The sequence below is a fragment of the Tenrec ecaudatus genome, chromosome 16, assembly GCF_050624435.1.
Source record: "Tenrec ecaudatus isolate mTenEca1 chromosome 16, mTenEca1.hap1, whole genome shotgun sequence".
In the NCBI taxonomy this organism is placed as follows: Eukaryota; Metazoa; Chordata; class Mammalia; order Afrosoricida; family Tenrecidae; genus Tenrec; species Tenrec ecaudatus.
Window position 1 is genome coordinate 63,389,994 of NC_134545.1, and position 15,632 is coordinate 63,405,625.

Genomic DNA, 15,632 nt, shown 5'->3' on the forward strand with positions numbered 1-15,632 from the left:
GGCACAGGTCTGGACAATGTTTGGTTCTGTTGTGCACAGGGTTCCTACGAGCGGGAACCATGCCCTGGCATCTAATCACCACCACCACCACCACCACCACCACCACCACCACCACCACCTCCACCTCCACCACCACCACCTCCACCACCACCACCACCACCACCACCACCACCACCACCACAACAACAACAACAACATGTAAATTGAAGCATATCAACTTGATATTTTTAAAACAACTTTGTGAGCCTTTTTCCTGCTGGCCAAACCTAACTGAATACCTGTACCAAACCAATCTTTTTGTGTGATAAATTAATAAACGTTGCACATCAAAGATTACTTAATATGAAAGAATGAAAATGCAAACATACCAGAGATGATGTTCCCTACCTAAGGGTAGCAAAACGTAATGTGCTAATATAAGAAATCTTAGATTAAAAGCCAATGTTGAAAATTTAACCCAAACAAAAATACTAAAGCATGAATTCCCTAACATGGGAATGGGATGATCAAACTATATTTGCTCTACTCTTAGTACCTGAGAACACATTCAGCATATCTGAAACTGAAAGAACTCAACAAAAAATTCAGTCTGAATTCCAATTATGAAAGATTCTATAGGGCAAATACTGAATGATGCAGGAAGCATCAAGAGAAGATAGAAAGGGTACAGAGTCACTGTACCAGGAAGAACTAGTCGACATTCCACCATTTCAGAAGGTAGCATCTAAGCAGCAGCCAATGGTGCTGAATGCATTAACCAAAAACAAGGCTCCAAGAACTGGCAGAACACCCACTGAAACGTTTCAGAAAGCCGAAGAAGCACTGGACGCACTCAGGCAGAAAGCACTGGACGCACTATGCCAGAAAGCCTGGCAAACGGACTGAAAGAGATCCACATTTGTATCCAGTCCAAGCAAGATGACCCAACAGAAGGCTGAAACCTTAGAATTATAGAACTGTGATCACACAAATACACTTATACTTAGGATCATCAAAAAAATGACCACAGCAGCATCTTGACAGGGAACTACCAGAAGTTGAGCTGGGATTAAGAAGAGGATGTGAAACAAGGGATACCATTGCTGATGTCAAATGGATCTTGGCTCAAAGCAGAGATACCAGGAAAAAAAGTTTGTGTTTTATTGACTATGAAAAGACAATTGACTGTGTGGACCATAATAAACTAGGGGAACCTTAAGAAGAATGGGAATTCCAGAACACTTCATTGTGCTCATTCGCCATTTGTACAAGGATCAAGAAGCAGTTGGGTGAAGAGAACAACAAAATGGTTTAAAATCAAGAAAGGTGTGCGTCCGGGTTGTATCCTCTCATCATACGCTGAGCAAATCACCAGAAAAGCTGGACTACATGAAGAAGAACACAGCTTCAGGATTGGAGGAAGGCTTATTAACAACCTGAAGTATGCAGATGACACCACCTTGCTTGCTAAGAGAGGAGGAATTGAATCACTTGCTGATAAAGATCAAGGATTGCAGCCTTCAGTATGGATTATAACTCAATAAAAGGAAGACCAAAATCCTCACAACTGGACCAACAGGTAATATCATGATAAACGGAGAAAAGGATGACGTTGTCAAGGATTTGTCTTACTTGGATCCATAATTGATGCTTTTGGAGGTAAATCTGTTCCACTGCACTTCTTTAGAGTATGAGAGCCAGGATTTTTTTTTGAGGAGTAAGATGCGCCTGACTCAAGCCATGGTATTCTCCATTGCATCATATGCTGCGAAAATTGGACATTGAATAAGGAAGATCATAGAAGTATCAATGCATTTGAATTGTGGTGCTTGAGAAGAACACTGAAAGTACCAGAGTGCTCCTTAGAGTCAAGGATGGCAAGACTTTGTCTTACATACTTTGGCCATCGTGTCAGGAGAGACCAGTCCCTGGAGAAGGACATCGAGTTTGGTTAAGAAGAGGGGCAGTGAAAAGGAGGCAGGCCCTTGCTGAGATGGAGTGGCACAGGGGCTGCATCAATGGGCTTGGGCATCAGAACAAGTGAGAGAATGGCGCAGGACCGTGCTGTGTCATTCTGTTGAACACAGGGTCACTATGGGTCGAAGCCAACTCGATGGCACCTAACAACAGTAAGTACCTTGTTAGTAATGATCCTTAGTTTTCTCCTAAATAAATGAATTTCAATTTAACTGACAGTAGAAATGTACAGCTCCCATAAAAGAGGATCTTTTAAAATTCATCATCCCTAGACACACTACACTGTATAATAAACAGTGGCTTTATTAAACATTATAACAAATAAGACTATTTAGGGTAGTTATGAATAGTTCCCTCAAAATTGTACTGTGTACCCAGTAATAACACAGAATTTAAATAGCAGCAGTTAGTCATCAATTTTCATATTTTAGTATTAATTTATGGTCAATCTCTTAGGAAGTTGGGTTACTTTAAATTTAATATTTATAAATTCTGAAAGCATATTTTATGACTTGTTCATTTATGGTGGCTCCCATTCTAACATTTTTCAAAATGTGGCTTATTGAAATAAACCTTATGTTTTAACATCCACAGAAAAATGTTTTTTATGGAATTTGACCTTGATGTAGTTATCTATAATAACAATGTAACCATTTAAGACTCTTCTTCTGCTTTTATAGTCATGGAAACGAACCTTTGTACATCCAGATAAGTGAGCCACTTAACAGAATTTCAAATGGCTTATTCTAAATGAGATTTACTTAGGTAGTTTTCATGTTGGTCATATTAGGAAAAGGTATCTATCACCCACATGTACATCAAAATGGAGAAAGCATTTCCCTAGCTATGTTTACTAAACAAGAGCATTCAACATTTTTCAACTCCATATATTAATTCTACAAAAGTACCCCATACACACACAGATTGAAACTAATGAAGGTGGTCTTTGTGGAACAAATTTTAATCAGGGTCAAGTCTTTAACTTACCACTACAAACCAGAGCTCAAGATCCAATCAAAATATTGCCTTCAGAGGGAATCTGTTGGCCCAGATAAATTCAACACTAAGAGGTCAACACTGAAGGTTATGGTGATTCCAAAGGGGTAATTAACTTTGCTAGATTTCCTTTTCAAAGGACATAGGACAACTGCAGGGGCTTATTATGAAGACATTTTTTTAAAGTGTCAAATTTCATTAGTGATAAAAAGGTCAGGAAAGATAATCAAGAATGTACGCCCCACCAAAGCAACAATGCACCTGCTTTTTCTTTGAAGGTAAGGAGGGTTGTACTATGAGAAACTCACTGGGAAACCTTATCCCATTCTTGATCTTGCTCCTCTACAACAGTTGAGGTCTCTCAAGATTGCCAAAATGTCCTTTTCACGTGATATAAATCAAGAGTACAGAATTCTTTGGAGAAGGGTTTGAGAATTGGAAATACCACCTTTAGATGTTTATAGACCTAGAAAAAGGGTATGTCAAGAAACAAAACTTAATATTTTGATATTTTTATTTGATAACTATTTCTATGATTTTATAACAGTACTTTAAAATTTTCTTCATAAAATCTTGGTTGAAATTAAGGGATTTTAATAATTTTAAGTGAAAAAACATCCTTATTTTTCTACTAATTTGAGGTCTAACAGTTCATTTATTTTGTGAATTTCTAATTACGTTGCAAAGGAAGGAAATATTAATTTGGTGGCTCCACAACTTAGATGTCTTGGTGTCAAAATGGGAGGAGGGGTCCTCATCCAGCTATTAAGCACAAAGCCTAGGGCAGGTGGATTTCTTCCCCGGTAATTGCCCCAAATACTACACACAGACAAATGTGATTATATTCAAAGCAATTAATTTTCAAATGTTCCTTTCAGATTTCACAAAACCAGAATTATTTTTTTAAGACATCACAAGAGATTTTTATTTTGAAGCACCTAGGAGAGAGAAAACGTGACCCAGCCTGCATGGCTGGCCTCAATATTTCTTGCTAACAGTTTTCTAATTTACCACCTTGATGGGTAGTTCAACCATCTGATGTAGGCTGACTCAGAATGACTGCAAGATGAAGGAAGGAGAATCTAATAAAGGAGAAAAAGGTGCAAGGGAAAAACATCTTTTAAACGGCTATCAAATTTTAGTCTTTATCTCAAATGCTGAGATATATTGATATTTCTAACAGGAACCAGCATTTTCTTTCTAGATACTTCATAGGCATCTAAACCTATCTTGTCCAGAATTTACTTTCATAGCTTATTGTCCAGCTTATTCCTTCACATTCCCACCAACCAACAACTGTTTGCTATTTCATTTAATACTGTCAAAATGTGCCCTGGAGCTCACTTACAATTTAGCCATCCTCAGCAATTCTCTTTTGTATCTCATGCCTCCAGTTTGGTCACTAGGTAGGCAGATTTTTGCCTCAGAAATGTTTTTCAATTACACCCCAATTTTTTATATACTCAACTATTCTAGCTGCTATCTCTAATTACATATAAATAGTTAAACTCCTTGAGCTCAGCAATCCATTTCAACCCCCAAATTTACAAAATACAACTTCTTAAAAATGAAACGAAACATCTAATTTTGTTTCTCTACTTAAGAACTTCTTGGTCATACCACTTAGATGTGCGTTCTCCAATTTTTAAATGTTTATTTTACTAAATTATTTTATTTAGCTGTAAGAACTCTTACAGCTCTTATAAAAATCCATACATCCATTGTGCCCAGCACATTTGTACATATGTTACATCATCCTTTTCAAAACATTTTCTTTCTACTTGAGCCCTTGGTATCAGCTCCTCTTTTTTCCCCCTTCCTCCCCCACCCTCATGAACTCTTGATAAATTATAAATTCAGATGTCTTAAAACGTACAAGTATGAAGGTAGGTGAGTTCTTTGTTGTTTTTTATTTTTTAATGTTACAAGTGTGAATGAATATCCCAGAATGTTAGAAGATAGACTATTTTCTCTCTGAACAATGGAGAACTTGTCTAACTGAGTAATGGAGTACGTCAGTGCTCTCCAAATGGGACATTTGCTAATTAATTTATCGGGACCTTTCAGGATTCAACTTTTTAAAATCTATTTATCTTTCAGGTCTGGGCCCAATTTGTTAAAGAGTATTCCGAGAAGGCAGTATGAGTTATAAACTGTTATCATTTGGCATTACTTACACTTCCTAGACACAATATAATCCAAGCAAAATGCTAAAATGAAGGGATACTTAGACTGATTTATAAAATAACAGCATTCAAACATAAATGTTAATTTCAATTTCTTATGATGTTAAGATATATAGTAATGAAGCACTACTTTTACTTATTAGAGTTCTGAAACAAACATTTTTAAACAAAATTTCTCTGCCATATAGAACATTTTAAAATCTCCTAAGATGATAAAGTCCAAACTTTTCATCATGTCATCATGTAACCAGCCTCACTCAACACTCAGCTTAATTTCCTACCAGGCAAACCTTTGTCCCCCAGCAATACTTTGAATCCCAAACATACATTATTCCATGCCTTTAAATATACTGTTTTCTCTGCCAAAATGCCCTGCTTACATTTGTCTTAGCAAATGTTTATTCTATTGTAAACACCCAGAAAAAATATTCCTTTATGAAGTCACATGAAAGATGCAAGGCAGAATTAAATACTTTTTCACTTGTACAGTCAACTACAGTATTTATCACATAGTATTATGTATATACTGTATATCTTTACATTATCTACAACTATTATATTCCCAATCAATTTGTAAATCCTATGAATGCAGCACCGAACAGAATAGTCTTTTGTGGGTTATGCACCCTAACCCCTTGTTCTTAATACAGACTCTACAATTAGAATGCATGTATAAATAAACAGGAAAAATACAAACAAGGAAAAGAGTGAAAAGAAACAAGGAATTTTAACATGGCAAGTGTAGGACCTACAAATTAATATTGACAAGGAATAGAATGGCATTGTCCTCTAATCAGCGCTACTCAAATTGTGGTCCATCCCACAAACAATGGTCTGAGAAACGTGTGATAAATGAAATCTAAAACTTGAGATTAAGCTTGAGAACTACTATAGAAATGTGAGAGTCAGTTTTATATGTTGACTCCAGTGATTTTAAAATTTGGCTTTTAGTTTGTATCTTTATTTCATTTTACCAGTAATTAGTTTTAATTACACTTTATACTCATCAGTGACAGATTGGAAGTTTAAATTTAAGTAAAAATGGATCCTTTACTACAGACTCTTAAAAAGCATTCGATGAGACTGTGGAAGATAAAATGTTAGCTAAGGCCTTTACTTTTTTTCACCGAGAGCTTAGAAGGAAGGATATGCATCACACATAAATTTCTATAATATGTATTCTCAATATTCTCAGAGTTCACATCATCATTTTTGACACTTAAAACACAGATATCGATATCAGGAATTGCTAGTGCCTAAGAGATATTTCTATTATTTATTTAAATGAAGACTCAATTTCAAATTGAAAGAAGGCTTTATTTTTCACACTGCCTATTTAACACGAAGGAAGACACAGGCAAGAGGCAAGCCACCAGTGACGGCATCTACAGTGTGCTGCTGGCCTATTGCCTGGCATGGTTTTCCAGTTTTCCACGGTTCTGCTTGGCTGCATAATCTCAAACCTTGATAATATATAAAAGCAAACCAAATTTACATTTTTCATTAGAAACGCTTCTGTCAATACTTTTATGCATGCCAGAGAAACTCATCATCTATATGAACTAAGTCCAAACCACTGCCGCTAAAAAGACTCCAAATCATAGGGCTAACTGCTAACTGCTCCTTAGGGTCTTGAGGCTTTAAGCCTTTATAGGAGCAGAAAGCCTCATCTTTTTCCATTTAGTGCACTATGCCATCCAGGCTCCTTATATTCTAGAGTAGGGACCAGCAAAAATTTTCTGTGAAAGTCCAAATATTTTGGATTTTATGAGTCAAGTGGTTTGTCACAGACAGGCAATTTTGATATCAACACAAGAAAGCATCCATATGTGGGCACAATAGATACAAATAAGTATGTCTGTATTCTAATAAAATTTTAGTTACAAAATTAAGCAGCAGGTCTAGGATTTGTCCCTAAAGCAGCGATTTGATAAACTTGGTTCTACATCATAAGGAGCCTTGTGGTGGTGTCAGGTAAACTGCAAATGCAATGGTTCAACCCCATCAGCTTCTCTGCAGGAGAAAGATGAAGTTATCTGCTCTGGTAAAGATATACAAAGCTTCAGAAACACGAAGCAGGGCCTCACTATGACTCCGAGTTGACCAATCACAGTGGTTATAGGTATTGTTTGTTCTATATCATATATGATTAAAAATTATTCACTAAGGGCCTATGACATAATAGAATTATGATTCAACTTAAAATTTTTTCAAGATGGAGATTCACCAACATCTAGGCAAAGAGATGATGAGATACTATTTTTCAAGAAAAACAAAGATAATATTGCAGAAAAAGATTGTATTGAATAATCTTCTGCCTTGTCTATTCTGACATATGTCTAAGGAAGCTATAAGCCTTCTTTACTATTATTAGATAGTAACACTCCCACAGGCAATAGAAAACAAAAAGACAGATTTGTTTACACCATTTGCTACAACCACTATAACAAATAGTATACACCCCAAAATCTTAACAGAACAGTTCATTTTAAAAGGACACAAATTTGGTCCAAAGAGTCATGACATCATATTATAATACTCTTCGTTCAACTTACACTTATTGAGCAGAGGTCCTGTTTATATTCTTAACACACCTGGATTGTAGATTGATTTCACTAGGGGGTTCAATCTTGGCCTTCTCCAGGATGTCGTCACTCCTTTACTTCAAGAAGTGAGATGCAAAACTCATTATAGGTCAAACTCACAGTGAAATCAAACCCTAACCTTCCATTGTCACCTCAGTTCAACTCTCTAGTGGCAAATATGTCTGTGGACAATTATCCTCTTCATTCTACACTCTAATTCCAGAATACAAGAACAATTGCTGAATATCTGTTATGTTACCAAGGAGTCTCTTAATGTTAGATTCCAAATGCCTTAACATAATTCAAAATGCTTTAGACTCAGTCCTTCTATAAAAAATCTCCTAAGAGCTCAGTAGTTTTATGCAAATGACTCAAAAACATATATTTCACAAGGCTAAGTATTAAGTTGTAGTTCTTATATAATGATTTTAAGAACCACTGTAGGACTATGGGTTGCTTTTAAAAGGTATTTTTTTAATGGAAGAGGCTGACAAGATGAAACATACAACTTTCCTCTAGTTCTTTAATGATTACCCACCCCCAACCCTCCCACCCCAGTCAGCTCCCAAATATCATGATCCCAATTCCACCATACAAATCCATCTAGACAAGAGGATGTACACTGGTACAGATAGGAACAGGAAACACAGGAAATCCAGGACAGATGAAACCTTCAGGACCAGTGGTGAGAGTGGCAATACCGGGAGGGTAGAGGGAGATGGTGGGGTGGAAAGTGGGAACCAATCACAAGGATCTATATATAATCCCCTCCCTGGGGGATGGACAACAGAAAGTGGGTGAAGGGTAAGGTGACCAAACGTCCCAATTTTTAACAATTTTTCCCGCGTCCCGCAGCGTTTTTAAAAGGTCCCAATTTTTGGAAAGAATGCACGACAAGCTAGGGTGTACGGTTTTCGGCTGCCACGTGGCTATTTTTCCAGGATATGAGTTTTATCAATGTTGTCCCGCTGGTGTTCAGCTTTACCAATGTTAAAATCTGGTCACCTTAGTGAAGGGAGACGACAGACAATGCAAGACATGACAAAATAATAATTTATAAATTATCAATAGTTCATGGGGGGAGTAGGGAGGGAGGAAAAAGAGGAGCTCATACCAAGGGCTCAAGCAGAAAGCAAATGTTTTGAGAATGATGATGGCAACAAATGTACAAATGTGTTTGACACGATGGACGGATGGATTGTGATAAGAGCTGTACAAGCCCCCAATCAAAAGTTTTTAAAAATTAAAAGAATGGAAATGGGTTATTAAGTTGTAGTTCTTATATAATGATTTTTAAAACTATTATTGGATTTTGAGTTGCTTTTGAATGGACTTTTTTTTCATGGGAGAGGCTAACAACAATGGAAATGGGTTTTCTTGTGGGAAAACATGTTGAAACATTACTGAAAAGTCACTGCATAATATGGCTCTATCAGTCTGTGGGATAGACATTTCCTAAAAAGGAGCTTGGGATATACCTAGATGTCTACTGATATCTAAAATTTGAGGTTTGGCAATGGAATGCTATCATGCTTTCTACACAGTATTTCCTTATTTCTTTTCTTTCTTTTTTTAAATCAATGATTCTTGTGAATTTACAGGCTTACCATGAGGCATGGCATGAGGTCAATTCTACAAATTTATACATCTACTAAAATCAGAGAAGATCCAGAAACTAGAAATGATACGCTTGCTGCAATAAATCATGATGGATAGGTAGCTGCTGCTAAATCTCAGGCCCAGGATAAAATGTAAAAGTATTCAGGAAATTATACTCACTTAAGTTCGAGGTAAAAAGCCAGACTGGTCCTAAATGAGGGGCAATTATTAGCAGGGATAAAACCAAGTGACTTGGAATGTAGCCTGTCCTGTCTATGGTGAGCTTCTGGCCTTCCTCCTCAGGCAACCAAGCAAGTTGCAGTGCACCAAGCATGACACATCATTCTACCACTGGAGGGAGTCTGGTCACACAGCCTCTGATAAGACTTTCACTCTAATCACTTCCTGGTCTTTCCTGGCAGGGGAATGCATTAGGAACCCCTACCAACATTATGAGTTGGTTTTAAATGATCTAATGGTTTTCAAGGTTTTTGTATCTGCTTTTATCTAATTTTTATTTTATTTCATATCCCCAAATGGAAACTTAGTTTCATTATAATCTTAGGCAAAGTAGATGCATTAGAGGTCACATGTTCTAGTACAGCTCCAGCCTGCAGGCTGGGTGGGGGGGGTGGGGGGGGGGGGGTGGGAGGAGAGAGAAAAGTTGTAAAATGGAAACAGAGTCGAGTTCTGAGGCTAACAACCCAAAGAGTAACCCCCAAAGCCGGTGTCAAGGTCACAATGTCACAAGGTACAGGAAACAGCAAATAGTAGGTATGAGCTCAAGGTTGAAAACAGCTTTTAGCATTAAAGGCCTGTATTATTGGTGGGATGGTCAAAGAGAGGTGAGGGATAAGGGTACTGTAGCTATGGTTTTAAAAGTTACTGTCCTTTCAAAAGGCATTCTAAAATGTGCATTTCAATGAAGTACTTATGAAACAAATGAAAATGTCTTAAGAAAGATTTTCTAATTAAACAACATGCAACTAAAAGAAATTATGAAATAAACAATAAAGATCTAAACAGTAAGGGGAAAACTAGTAAATCAACCAAAGAAGGTAAGTTATATAAAAGCTACCATGATTATTATCCATTTTGTGGCAAGAATTGTGACATTTTATATAGATATAAATACATACATATATCATACTTTATTTAGTCATTTCAACAATCTTATAGGATAAGCACACAAGGAAAGCTTAAGGTTAAAACACATTAAGTAATTTCCCCCAAATTTCACCTCTATCAAGAGTCAATAATCCAGCAAAGGTCTGTCTGATTTTAAAAGACTATTACGATTCTGCTATATTAAAGAGCATGTTGTTTTTTTAAAAAGAAGGCTATTAAAGGAATAATGATGGACACTCCTGCTAGATGTCTGCTGCAGAAAATATAACTGAGGATGCTCACTAGCTAAGGATGGAAAGTACTCTGCTGGATAAGCATTTTCTGCACTGCTTTCCAACGTTAAAATCTGTTCATTTCACATCAATAAGCATAAACAGGAAGTCAAAATTGACATATAATTTTAAAAGAGGAAGTCCAAATTCAAAGTAACTTACTCTGTTAAACATGTAAAATAGAGAGTCCTTTTCTTATCTTTTCATTTCTTTCCTCCATAGAACAATTGTTAGACAAAGACAGGGGAATCTGTCAGCTCTGCCAATGTCATTCCTCTACAATGTGTTCTCTTACTGTCTGGCATCATCGGCTCCATAAAGTATTCCGGGGAGTCCGAAAGTGCCCTCATCATAGGACCACTCACCAAGCCAGTAAGCCTGGGCGATGGGGTAAAGTGCTGGGCATCAAACTGGATGCTCGTCTTTATTATGTTTTTACTATGATACGGGATGAGGAGTTTAGAAGTAAGTATATGTGGTAAACTCTAAATAAATCTTTCCTTTATAGACGGGAAAGGAAACAACAAAGACATGCATGTGTGCTAAAGCAATAACAAGAACCAGAAGGAACGCGGAATTGTAGGGGCAGGGGAGGCTATTTCGTTTGGTCATCAGTCAGTGCGGGTCAAAAGTAGCTACATGAAGGAGCTAACTAAGGAGGGGGTTCCATTATTATCCATGCTTCCAAATAAGAACTTAATGCTATTTCCCTTCAGTTTTAGGTTTCTGATTTGTTATTTGGGTCACAATCAAAGTCCATCACGTATACAATTAGAGTGTACTTCACACAGTTGGCATGGAAGCAGAGAAACGCTATTTTATTTTCCGTAGGGCTTGCGGAAACCATGAGGTGCACGTATATCTTCTAGAGGTTTCCTAGTTATAGGGCTGCCCAGCACCCTGATTTTGAACTGTAAGTAACACCTACACAATGGCCTGGTACCAGCAACTAAAGCACACATGCCTAAGAAATACTATCCATGAAGTTGTATGTGTGTGTCTTGTGTGTGTGTGGGCGGGGGGTGGCTTAAATGACCCTCTTGTTTAACTTGTTTTTAAAATTCAATTATATTTTGGACTCTATCTATAGTTGGTCAGAAATTACTAAATACGTCGACAAATTATGAGAAAGGGAATCATTTGTGCATTGTTGCTAATGATATCAACAGATAAACTTGTAAATAGCAAACAAGTAACATAACAGACCAAAGCATAAAAAAGGTGAACCAAGGAAGCATAAGAGATACACAGGTATGTTCACAATCAGTGAAGCTCTTAGATAATAGAATAGGCAAAACAAAATAAATGCGCTAAGTGGAGGTGTAAGAGGAAATATTTATTTACCAACCAGTCCTATTATACTTCCCTACTGTTCTATTCTCTATTTCACTTCCCAAAGAATTATTTCTCTCTTATTTTAATCATCAACAAATTAGTAGTAGACTAAAAAAAATAGAAAAATTTCTATGTTCAGATTACTATGTTCATAAAATTAGTATAATCCCTGTCCCTTTTAGGAATGACACAGTTCTTCTGCTATCTCCTTATCTTTCTGTGGCATATATCATTAGAAGTAACTGATGGTGCATGAGGGAAAGTAAGTGGAAGTATAAATGGAGCAAAGATCAGCGAGCAGAAAATTTCTCAGTATGAAGAGAAAGAAGGCCAGACTGGTATGTTTAATACAGCACATTATAATAATTTTTTTCTGTAAAACTATCCCACCATCACCACCAATTATTCCTATGAAGCTGGTAAGGTAATTTTGGAATTAACATGTGAAGCAGAATCATAAATAGAGTTAAACCTTTAATAACCTCTCTACATCAGTTTCCAAATTTTGCACATCTTTTACCAGAATTGTTTTCTATTTATTGGCACAGCTATCTTGTAAAATGAAACCATATTTCATCAATCTGTGTGGAATCGATTACAAGTATGAAGTAGGTAAGAGTATCAGCACCCCCCTCAATTAAATGTTCCATAAATTGGTCATTTTCGACAAATTCATAATGTGAATAGAAACAGCTAAACAGCACAATAAAATAGCTACTATTCTAGGAGACGAGCTCACAGTAAATGCAGTATTAATTTTTATATTCTGCAGATTAGTCCTATAAACTTTAAAAAAAACAACCAACTAGTTTTTCCTAAATATTCTCTGGAATGCATGGCATGTTTAATTTTAAGGACGGAGACTACTGGAATATGAGGGCAACAATGAATTGTGTATTTACAATCACAACTGGAATGAGCTTTTGACGAATCACTGAAGTAAATGAAAATGAATCATCTTTCCTTGATTCTTAGTTTTCTCCCAAGCCACCTTAAAATCAAAATCAGCTTACATTTTACAATGGTAACATTATTTTTTTCATAAAAGTAGAAACTAAAGCACATATAACCTCCTATGTAGAATACTAAAAATAGTCTTATGTACCATTAATGAAATTTTTAAAATGAATTTTCTAGACCATAAATACATGCACCTACTGATAGTGTGACAAAAACAGTCTAACCATATAGAAAATACATGGGCCATTTGTAAGAGTATTTGTTTATGCACACTGTTTCAGAAATTACTCAACATGGCTTTGATTTCAATTAGTACTTATTTTATTCCCCAAGTATATTAATAAACCAGAATTCAGGGCTCGGCTGCCTTAAACAGTGTGAGAATGGCATCACCTAACCAAGCTATCACCATTTCAATGGCTTTGGAAAGAAAACCTTTGCTTTCTACTCGGATTACATACGGATACGTTTTATGAGTTGATTGTGAAGCGAACACAACATCACCACATAACCGGAGCTAACAATAATTTTTAAATTGCCCTCCAAATACAATTGCACACGAATGCCTTTTACAGCCCAAAGTGCTCAAGGGGGCCTCCCTTTGATGGTGTGTCAATCGCTTCTCCTTCATCAGATGTACAAGTCTACACTCATTTAGCCCACCAATTACTAATGCGGTGAGCGCTGCAAGCGAAGTTTGAGTCCATCTTTCTCAACAGCTCGGGCTCATCAACTATTGCAACTAACTCAGGACCCATTCCTGCACACGCCGGATCTCTCCGCGGCTCCATCGGCTTGCTTCCTTGGGCGACAACCAACTTTCCCAACAGAATAAACCATCTCACACGACCCCACAGCGGCTGAGGGCTGGCCGCGCATTCCGCACCAGCCGGCCTGCAGGCCGATGCCCTCTCGGATGTTTGACAGTTTCTGAACCCCAGCGCCCGTGTGGTGTCTGTCCTTGGTGCTGAAACACGCTCCCTCTCTCACCCCCCACCCCACCGCCCCGTCTCTGAAAGATGGGCTTCTCAGTCTCACTTCGAGGCGATCCAGAGACTTCTCCATCTGGGGGTGCGGGGGTGGGGTCTGAAGGTAAGGGGTGTTCAGAAGGAGCCCGTAAGTTTCTTGGCAGAGGATGCTAACCAGTGCGTGCGCTGAGGGCGGGGAGAGGGTGGGGGAAGCGGCCAAGCGCCCCGAGGGCATCCCCTCCGCTGGGAAGCCCCGGGGAACTGGGACTGCGGCAAAGATCGCAAGAGCGGGGTGCCGGGGAGCCCGCACCGCGGCCAGGCCGGTCGGCCGAGGACCCACCGACACTGACGGCGCCAACGGTGGCGCGAGCCCCGCGTCCTTTTGTTTCTGGGGTCTGCGGGGCGGGCGGGGCGAGCGGGAGCCCGCACCTGCATTCGTTGGCGCCGGTGGGGGGGACAACAAAAGACCCCGCCGCCCGGGCGGGAGGCGCCGGCGGAGCCCCGGCGGCCGCTCGGCTCGCCGTCCCGGCCGCTCTTACCGTCCCGGTCGCACAGCTGGATGGCCTCCAGGCTGAGGTTTTTGATCACCTCCTCACAGGGGCTGGTGGGGCTGTTGAGGGCATGATCCAGACGCGGCACCTCCATCTTCCAAGCCCCGTCTCTAGCCCGCCTGCTTCGTACCCAGGCTCTCTCCGCGGATCGGGTGGGAGCGAAGGGCGGGAAAAGGAGGGGGAGTGGCAGGAGGAGGAGGGGAGGAGGCCTGGGACGCCGCGCGGAGGGGCCTGGGCGGAGGCGCCGGCTGGGGAGCCGCGGCCGAGGCGACGGCCGTGGCAGGAGCTCGGGGGAGTGTGGCGCTCTGAGAGACCCAGCGGGACCCGGCGCGAGGGAGGGCGGCGCGCGCTCCCGGCGGGGAGGGGACGCGGCGCGCGCGCACGGAGGAGAACGTGAGGGCGAGGGCGCGCCGCGCGCGCGCGCGCACTGGAGGCGACGCGCCCACCTGCCGGCGTGCGGCCGCCCCTCCCCCCGTGGCCACGCCCTCACGCGCGCGCGCGCTCGCCCGGCGTCCTCGTGCCGCGCCCCCGCACCGCGGCGCGCGAGGCCGCGGCCGGCGGAGCCGAGGGGCTGCTCTCCACCCGCGTGCTTGCCTCGCCTGACACCTCCCCCCTCCGGTGATGGCGGTTTGGTTTTGCCGTCCTTCCCCGGCGCGTCGCGCGGAGCCCAGGTTGACACTGCGGCGTTGGCGAGGCGAGGCGAGTTTGGGGGTTCGTGAAGAGATGCCAAAGGCCGAGCCTAGACTAGAGCCCGGAGTCCCAGGCTGCGCGCTGCCCACGCCCTGCATTCTCGCTCGGACACTCTTCGGAGAAAGGAAAGAATCGGCTCTGAGGAGAGCGGGAGTTGGAGGACGGGCTGAGGGCCACCGGGAGCGGGGGCGAAACTGCCCCAAAGGCGGGCGTGCCCGGAGGCCGCGGGCGCCTGCGAGCAGCCGTGCGGGGTCTCGCCTGTGGGCCTGGGTGTAGACGGGGTTGGCTGCAGTCGGAAGTGGAGGTTGACCTCGTCACCTCCGAGCCAAGGCAGCCCTGGGGACAGCGCGGCCAGCGGTCTAAACCGGCTCCCCTCCGGAGTTCCTCTCCCTGAGACCCACAGGGG

The 15,632-nt window shown here is 40.7% G+C and overlaps 1 protein-coding gene across 1 annotated transcript in view; it reads right to left on the reverse strand.

The window, feature by feature from the left end:
- The window catches only part of PHYHIPL (phytanoyl-CoA 2-hydroxylase interacting protein like), a 40,603-nt gene extending 25,724 nt beyond the window's left edge, over window positions 1–14,879 (reverse strand). The window contains exon 1 of the mRNA XM_075534250.1: window positions 14,525–14,879. Coding sequence (XP_075390365.1) covers window positions 14,525–14,630 — 106 coding nt within the window. The 5' untranslated portion in view covers window positions 14,631–14,879. The remainder of the gene's footprint in view (window positions 1–14,524) is intronic.
- Between the last annotated feature and the right edge of the window lie 753 nt (window positions 14,880–15,632).